This window comes from Hypanus sabinus, chromosome 21 (assembly GCF_030144855.1).
Source record: "Hypanus sabinus isolate sHypSab1 chromosome 21, sHypSab1.hap1, whole genome shotgun sequence".
Classification (NCBI taxonomy): domain Eukaryota; kingdom Metazoa; phylum Chordata; class Chondrichthyes; order Myliobatiformes; family Dasyatidae; genus Hypanus; species Hypanus sabinus.
The window spans coordinates 38,379,346-38,388,950 of NC_082726.1; the positions used below are offsets into that span (position 1 = coordinate 38,379,346).

Here is a 9,605-nt window from a genome sequence, read left to right on the forward strand (position 1 = left end):
CCACCGCCCAGCTTCATGTCATTTGCAAACTTGGAGATGCTGCATTCAATTTCCTCGTCTAAATCATTAACATATATTGTAAACAACTGGGGTCCCAGCACTGAGCCTTGCGGTACCCCACTAGTCACTGCCTGCCATTCTGAAAAGGTCCCGTTTACTCCCACTCTTTGCTTCCTGTCTGCCAACCAATTCTCTATCCACATCAATACCATACCCCCAATACCGTGTGCTTTAAGTTTGCACACTCATCTCCTTGTGTGGGACCTTGTCAAAAGCCTTTTGAAAATCTAAATATACCACATCCTCTGGCTCTCCCCTATCCGCTCTACTAGTTACATCTTCAAAAAATTCTATAAGATTCGTCAGACATGATTTTCCTTTCACAAATCCATGCTGACTTTGTCCGATGATTTCACCTCTTTCCAATTATGCTGTTATCACATCTTTGATAACCGACTCTAGCATTTTCCCCACCACCGATGTCACCGATGAAAAGGTTGGGCTGAGTGTGAATGGGTGGTTGGTGGTCACACAGTCTCACCGGGTGCAAGAGCCACTTCTGCACTAAATCGCTCCACGTCTCGATGTTTTTGAATTATTTGCTCCGTTGTAGTGTTTGGGCCACAGTCCTGGAGCCCGTCAGTTTATTTTTTGACCCTGTTTCAACTCCATGGTTTTACATAGTCTAGAAGTGGGGTTTAATCTCCCGGCACCAGGGACACAGAATACCCAGGATGAGTTTGGAAGAGTGTAGCTGGTCCAGGAGCTGTTATTCAATGTGCAGACACCAAGTCCAGTGACCTGGCTGTTTTCTGTTCTGTAGGGGCAGCCCATCCTGATCTGCGAGAAGGGTGATGAGGAGACGGTGAAAAATGCCTACCGAGCCATCAGGGTCCCTCACACAGTCGACTGCCTGCAAGGAATCCTCAGTGTTATCCCTCTCCAGCTCCTGGCATTCCATCTCGCTGTCCTTCGTGGCTATGATGTGAGTAGTTGGTTTATATTAAACACTGGGATTGTGATGATTGGTCCTAGACACTCCCACAATTGAAAATACCCTCTCCACCTCCCCTCTATCTAGGCCTTTCAATATATGCTAAGTTGCAATGAGGTACCCCCCCCCCCACCCACCATTCTTCTAAACTCCAGTGAGTACAGGCCCAGAGCCATCAAACACTTGTATCCTTATGGAAGCCAAGTCGCAGGTTTTCATAAGGATACAAGTAATTGGAACAACTGAACTACAAATCCAATATGCTTGTTCCACTGTTGAGCCAGGCCGTCACTCCATAAGTTTCACAAAACCCTCAATTCTCCTGTAAACCAAGCTTTGGACCAGTTTGGATGTGGATGCATTCAGTGAGAATACCAAAGATCCACAAAAGCATTCCTCCTCCTCGTCTAAATTCTGAAGCTGTCTCTCCACCCACCCCCCTCCGTTTTAGATTACCCCTTCAGAAGAAACATCTTGCTCAGCATCCACTTTCTTACACCCCTTTGGAATATCACATTTTACAGTGGTGTTTCTTTATATTGTTTAACTTTTTTTGAAGTTAAACTTCTTTCTAATTAAATTTCTTGGAACTCTTTGCAATTTGTAGTATAAACTACAGCTGCTGTAAACAATTCAGACTGTTCCTCCCTCTGTTTGCAAAAGATTTTTTGAGATAGAGAATTCTTGGAAGATGGCAGAGAGTCAAATGTGCAGGAACTTACATACTCTCTTCTTTAATCTTTTAACCTCCTCGCCCTTGCACCCTCTGCTGTGGCCGATTGCACAAACACCGACTCTTCTTTCTTGTTGGACGATAACACAACCTGTTCCAACTCAAGGTGGATGACAACAAGCGGCTGAGGAAGATCGAGGCTGATTACGTGCCTATGTGAGGTGTTGCATTTATTAGGACAGAGGCTGACAACTTCTTGGGAGCTTCTCTTCTCCATTCGAGGCCGGTGGTGGTTGAACTATGTAAAGTGTAGCATGCAAAGTCTACCCTCAATTGGCATTATCAGGTAACAGAAGATCTTGACAAGGGAAACTGATGGATTTATCAAGAGTAACCTACCCTTGAAATTACTTGGGACACCTCACTCCATCTTATGTTTGGGCTGAGGGAAGTAGAATCCAACTCCAGGATTATGTCGCACTGACTGACCCTCCCTGGGGGAGAACATCCAATGTTTCCTTCCCCACTGACCTTTTTTGGTTTTCTCTCTCACTCTGACTCCTTCACCTTCTCGTCTTTCTCAGATGTTGAGGGGGTGAATAAGTCTGTAGTTGGCACTTTGACCCAATTCTGCCAAATTGTAATTTAGGTAGGGTTTAGTTGCTATTGACTTTGGTGAAGTTTTGAACTACCTCCTTGTAGGTATCACATACTCGAGCCCTATTTTGGTACGTCTGTGCAATGTGATACCTGTTGCTGGCTACTTTATTGTGGCCCAGAATGTGGGACAATCATTTTTCTCCCCAGCACACTTCCCTCCATTGTCCCAGCAGTTGAGGCAGACAGTTCAAGATATGGAACCTTGAAGCTGCTTGGGAATAATTGAATTTACTGCCTGACCGAAGCAAGAATGTTGTGGCTGTGCACTGTGGATGCAAGCAAACATAGATGTATCATTGGGCTGAGAGTTGAGTTTGAGGTTCTTGAGATAATGCTGCACAGTTGTTTTTTCTCAGCCATTTGTCCAAGCTCTTTGAAAGTCTCGATCTACAAGGACTCTTAATACTCCAAACAAAACTTTAGGAAATCAGGGCAGATTTTATTAAACCTTTTGCTCATTTTGGTTGTGTTTACTTTGTATTCTCTGTTCACAACTGGGATAACTTGATTAAAATTCATAGAGCTCCACCTGCTGAGAGTAGTCATCTTACTGTAAGGAAATGTAGTTACAAAGCTCTCAACTGGTATTGCATGTATTTTCATAAAGGATTTTGTAAAAGATGTTGATATACTTGCACTCCACTTATCTCATCTCATCTCACCCCCTCCCTGTCCTTCCCCTTTCCCCCCCTCAACACTATTGACTTTTTAAATCCAATTAAACAAAACATTCTGACAACATGTGGCGTCTTGTTTTCTTTTAAAAGAACCTGAACTTTGAAGTCATTCAATGGAGTATAATTCTGACTATAGTAGACACATGATATACATAATGCCAAGAATTCTGAACCAACACATTCGAAGTCCATGACCACGACCGATGAGGACAACAGCAGCAGGTAGACAACCCATCATGGAGATGCATCACTGTTGCTTTATCTCTGGGTCCGTATCCTGAGATTCCTCGCTGACCCAGTCGTTGAGACTGTGCATTGCGGTGGCTTTGAGGGAGTGGCCTCACAGTAGCAGGCCAATTCCAGCTGTGGCAGTAATGCCTAGTGTCCCAAGAATGAGATTGTAAGAGACCTCGGAGCAGAAAGTGCTGCGTGTTCCATCCAGGCCACCTTCCCAGTAGCTTCATGGGAACCTTCAGTGGTGGTCACTGGCTGGTAGCCAATGGTGGGGGTTGTGTTTGAATGCAGCATCAGTATTGGTTCAGATCTATAAGGACTCAGAACTGACTCCCCGCTGAGCTGGTTTGAAGTGAACCAAACTTGAATTATGAGTGTCATTTAAAATGAAACTTTTAAAACCCGGAGGCAGCAGCAAGTGCTGAGTTTCAAAGTTATTGACTTCATTAAAATTCAGTCTGCGTCTGGAAGGAACTGGACCTTCACAGACTAATCTTGTGGGCTTCAATCCAATGGCCTGTGGCCAAGAGTGATTCATTGTAAGGCAGATCTGATGGGTCTTGCTGCTTCCAGTAATAGGTATTCTCTGTCCAAAATGAGAGACATAGCAAATTGGAACAAGAGTCACCCATTTAGCACCTCTCGCCTGTGGCTGACCCTGTCCAGTTTCTTGCTTGTTGTCCAAAAAGCAATTGATCATGGCTGTGGAACAGCAATATCAGTCAGCGTCCAAGCCCTCTGAGAAAGATTTGCTGCTTCAGTGCAGAGATATTGCCCCTGGTCCCTGGCCCAAATTGCAGGCTTTTAGACCTGACATGCCACAACCTGTCTATGCTCCAGTGATCGGAGAAGACTAGCATCTGTCTCCTCATCTTGTGCCATCATGAAGAGTGATCTCTCTTCTGAGGTCACAGTGTAGTTCTCCCAGGCTCTGGCCAGCCAGAAAGAGTGCTCAGTCCTTTAGGCAACTACCTAAATTACCAGCCGGAGACCTGCAAACACCTCTGATGTTTACTCTTAGCAGATGAGGACATCTCAGAGAGAGATCCTGTTTCTCTCTTGTCTTAAACTAGGCACTGTATTCATTACGATAAAGCATTGGATTTTGAACAGGCAAATATGGGAAAATCAAATGGTTGTGGAACGACCCAAAGTAGAACTATTTTATCTAGGAAAGGAAGGAGTGAGAGGGAAGGTGATGGAGAGGCTGGACATGTATTTCCACATGTGAAGGAATCCAAAATACAGAGTCCTAGAAATATCAGATACTCAACTAAATTCAATAATGGATTTATTTCTTTACTCAAATCCTTTCATTGCAAAGGACAACATACAATTTGTCCTGAATGCTTTTGGTTTTCAGTAGTCTACGTACAAAGACAGTTAAATCTCTGAATTGAGGAGAAATTTCCTAATTCAGTGGTGAGGGTTTGGATCTTGTCATCAAGAAGGTAGGTGGTGGAGATTTTTATAGAGAAGTTGGATGAACTAACTGTGGACCAAATTATTGATGGGATGAGCTAATGTAAGAGAAGCTGCTGACTACACCAATGCATTGCACATATGGCAACCTACATAATGTAATGAGATGAGGTGATGAGGCATCAAGGTATCATCATACGAGATGTGCAGTATTCTGCATTTAATAATTAGATAGGCAAGATTTTAATGTAGATGTGCTAATTAGGTCCTTTTTGAAAAGGACAATTCAATAAGCCATTGAGTCTCCCTCCCTCCACCTCATCTCAGTAGACTATGGAGATAGAGATATTCGGAGATAGAAATTAGAGATAGAAAATATTAGGAAGGCAGGTCATTAAATCCTAAAAAGGGAGCAGGATGGTCAGTCCTTGGAGGATACTTTGGTATTCATCAAAATCACTGCTGTTCCATCTCAACACTTTCCTGCACTATCATCATATCCCAGAGTGTCCAGAAATTTGTTTTGAATAACAATGATCGAACCTCCACCAATGTCCAGGGTTTATAACTCAAAAAGATTGTTCACTCTCTGAGTGAAGAAATTTCTCCTCTCTGTCCTAAACAGCATAATAATAATAAACCAACTTATTACATATATTGTCACATGTTCTGAGATACAGTTAAAATGTTTTGGGTGTCGTCCAATTACAACAATGTATTGAGGTTGTACAAGGGAAAACTATTACAGAAAGCAGAATAAGGTGTTACAGGGAAAGTGTAATGCAGGAAGCTAATAAGGTACAAGCCCATAATGAAGTTGATTGTGAGGCTGAATCCATTTTATCATACTTGGGGTCTGTTCAATACTCCAATAATTGCAGGGTAGAAGCTGTCCTTAAGCCTGATGCAGGCATTTGTATCTTCTACCCGATGGGAGGGAGTAGAAAACATTTCTGGGGTAGTTGTCTTTACCGAGACAAGTGGGGACCTAGTCTATGGAGGGGAGGCTGCACAACTCCCTTATTATGATATCCTCTCCCTGGTTCCAGACCATCTTCTCTGCATTAACCAGTTGATTTCTGTAGGAATATAGAAAGTTCCATTGAGATCTCTGCCTTGTCTTTCAAACCTAGGGAATACAGCCTAGTCCGCTAAATCACTCCTCCTATGACAAACATGCTACACTTCGAACCAGCCTGGTGAATGTTCACTGCACTTAGCCCTTTTCTTCAAATGAACAATACTCCAGGCAGACTCACCAAACAACCCTTACAATTACATTGACACTCTTTTATTTCTTTACTCAAATCCCCTCTTTGCAAAGGATAACATTTAATGTACCCTAAATGCTTATTGGCTTTGAGTGGCCTATGTATAAGGACAGTTAACTATCTCTCTGAAAGCCAACTTTGCCCAAATCACTCACGATTTAAAAAGAAAATCAGAGTTTCTGTTTATGTGCTAGTGTGGAGTAGGCCATGTTTTTCTATATTATGATGCATCTGCCATTCTGTTGCCCACTCAGTAGAACAATACAACACAGTATCATGTCATTCGGCCCTTGATATCTGGGCTTAATATGATGCCAAGTTAATCTATTCCGTCTGTGTAGAATCCATGTCTCTCCATCCGCTGAACTTACATTACAGTATGTATCCAACAACCTCTGAAATGCCACTATCATATCTGCTTCCACTGCAACCCTCAGCAGCCTGTCCCAGGCACCCACCACTCTGTTAAAATAAAACTTGCCCTGCACATCTTTAAATTTACCCTGTCCCACCAGAAACACGTCCTCTAGCACTTGATATTTCCACCCTAGGGAAAAGATTCTGTCCGTCTACCCTATCTCATAATTATAAAAACCTCATCTTATCCGTTTTCCTTTGAACCCTTCTCTCATTGATTTTGTATGATTTTCAAAGTTGAAAATGTGAACCCTCCACCACCCAAATTGATCTGGATGATGTATGTTGGCTCAACTACCTATCCTCATTGTCCTCTGCAAGTCTCAATCTGCCTCCCTGAGAAAGGTCCATTTATTCCACTCACTGCTTTCTGTCTCATAACCAATTACTGGCTACATTAACATTGTGGCAAGCCTCCCGTGTGGAACTTTGAATGTTCAGCACTCTGAATATCCAAGTGCACCGCATCAAATGATCTGCCTTGTCCGTTCTACTGGTCATGAGCTCAAAGGTGAGTCAAACTCTATTTCATTTCCTTTAATCTGTACCTGACTCTGATCTGAATCTCCACCACCTGCCTTCTTGAGGACAAGATCCAAACCCTCACCACTGAATTAGTGTTTGTTTATGGTCATGCAAGGCAGAAGCAGGCCATTTGGCCCACCCTACCCTTGTTGACCACCAAGTACCCATCTCCACTCATTCCATTCACCAACATTTAGTCTGTAGCCCTCCATGTCTTCATGATTCAAGTGCTCATTCAGATATTGTGAGGGTCTCTGCCTTCAGCACCAACGTGAGCAGTACATTCCAAACTTCCACGATTCCCTGGATGAAAAGATCTTCCTTATATCTCCTCTAGTTCTGTTCCTCTTTGCCTTACATCTACCTTGTTACACTCTTGATCATAGATACCAGCATCATTCTGACTCTCTATGTTAGGCTGACACGTCAGCAGCTCCCTGGTTTACTCATCCTCCTTTCTTATATAGTGGGGTCATGTAAGACACCCTCTTAAAAAAAATTGCAGTCCTTCTAGTAAAGGCACTCCTGCATTCCTGTTGGATAGTTTGATCTGGGATTTAGGAAGAGAGAGGTAAAGGAATGACGATATATTTCTAAACCAGGTGAATGTATGACTCAGAGAAAAACCCGTAGGTGGGGGTGTATATGTACACCTGAGGCCTCTCTCCTCTTGCTGCCAGAGTTTGCATGTTTGTGTGGTGTTGCCACGTGTTTTAGAAATGGAACACCTCTGCCCCAGTGATGGTAAAAGGCAAATGCCTCGAGTTACAGTGTGATACTAGTCAATGCGGAGGTATTGCCTTGGATGGTGTTGAGTTGCCTAAGTGATGGCGAAGCTCAACGCATCTACCCATGCAGAGAGTGTTCCTTTGTAGTCCCGATATTCGTCTCGTACACTATGGAAAGCTTTTGGGGTGACTGAGGTTGAAGTTAATAACTAATCTCTTTCTACCTTAGGCCACAAACTTATCAATCACTCCAATGAGTTATTAACTTCAAACTTCCTGCATAATCAGTCGAAGAGTGGAACTGCATGTGCATGTAACGAGAGCTGTATAACTCATCTCTTTCTACCTTAGGCCACAAACTTATCAATCACTCCAATGAGTGATTAACTTCAAACTTCCTGCATAATCAGTCGAAGAGTGGAACTGCATGTGCATGTAACGAGAGCTGTATAACTCATCTCTTTCTACCTTAGGCCACAAACTTATCAATCACCCCTCATATTTATTTTGTAAGTTATGTATTCTTATATCTTGCACTGGACTGCTGCTGTAAAATAATTCATTTCATGACATGTCAGTGATAATAAACCTAATTCTGATTTGGAATCATGCCAGTGCTTCATTCTTTCAGGACCTTGTTCGTGCCCTTCAGAATCGATATTAAGGGGCTACACTCCCCCTTTCTATCCAGATTCCCATTCCTTGTCTGGTAACCCCTCATCTTAAATGTTGTGCAGGTCAATCCCAGTTACAGAAAAGGAATGTGGTGGAAGGTGTAGGGGGGATTGGAGAAGAGTAGTGAAGGAATCGTGGCAAGTATCCTAGTGGAAAGAACGGTACAGAGATTAAAGATCAGGCATAATTTTATGGAACCACAGAACAGGGAGGATGGGCAGAATGACCTACCGTTTTTATTTTCTTTGTTTCTGCACTGAAGACCATACATGACGAATTCTCTGGTCATTTCATTTACATTCTCCATTCTCCTTAAGTCATTAGAAGACGTTTTAAATTCAGTGTTAATGTAAATTGAAAAGTTTCTCCAGATTCAGAATTATTTGTTTATCACATGTACTTTGAAACATGCAGTGAAATGTGTCATTTTGCATTCATGAGGAACTGGGGGCAGCCTGCAAGCATCATCACACATTCTGGTGCCCAAGTAACATGCCCACAGTGTTTCACAGAACAGCTCAAAACAGCAGCAATAACAATAGCAATAAACACCAACAGCAAAACAAGCCCCTTTCCCATCCCCTCCCACCCATCCACCTACTCACATGTCCTCTCAGTCCTCCAACTCCAGGACAGAGTTCCTCTGGGTCGCCAGTCCTTGTCCCTTGATTCTCCAGACATTGGACCTCCAACTTCAGACTTTATCCCAGGACACTAATTTTGGGTCTTACCTTCAGGTATTTACTTCCAGATTGACACAGACCTCCGACCCAGGTCACCTGGGCCCTCGTGACTCCTTCAGGCCTATACCTTCATGAAGGCCTGCAATGGCATCTTTATGCAGAATGTAACTTTAAGACCTCGTCCCTTTTTAATCTTATGGTCAAATTACAGTTGAAATCTTTTAACAGTCCAGAGGAAAACTGATCCTCTGTAAAATAAGGTCAGTGAAGCTGGTGATGCTCCAGCTGATGTTGCCACAATAATGGCGCCTTGTGTAGAACCAGCACAGCTTTCAAGAATGTTAGGTGACAGTGGTTTATATGTCTGGTGAGGTCAATGAGCCACAGTGAACTGTGATCCAATTCCCAAAGGTGGTTCCAAAGAATAATGAAGTGGGAAAATACAGGGTTCTTGAAACAGCCCAATGATGGTTCTGTGATGTTCCACAACTCGAGGAGTCCATGGCCTTGTGTGGCATGCACAGACTGTGGGGATTGTGGAAGGTGTGTCATTTAGCAAACAACAGGGTGGGGTGAGATTTGTGGGGTTGTCATGGATATAGCAAGGGTGGAGTGTTGGTGTTGTACTTTGACCAGTGATGAAGTT

General features: G+C 43.1%; 1 protein-coding gene across 2 annotated transcripts in view; it reads left to right on the top strand.

Annotated features, from left to right (window-relative positions):
* Positions 1 to 3,060, top strand: part of LOC132378978 (glutamine--fructose-6-phosphate aminotransferase [isomerizing] 1-like) — a 110,791-nt gene extending 107,731 nt beyond the window's left edge. For both annotated transcript variants that reach the window (XM_059946385.1, XM_059946386.1), the window contains exons 18-19: positions 824 to 985; positions 1,834 to 3,060. In XM_059946385.1, coding sequence (XP_059802368.1) covers positions 824 to 985; positions 1,834 to 1,887 — 216 coding nt within the window. In that variant the 3' untranslated portion in view covers positions 1,888 to 3,060. The remainder of the gene's footprint in view (positions 1 to 823; positions 986 to 1,833) is intronic.
* The last annotated feature ends 6,545 nt before the right edge of the window (positions 3,061 to 9,605 follow it).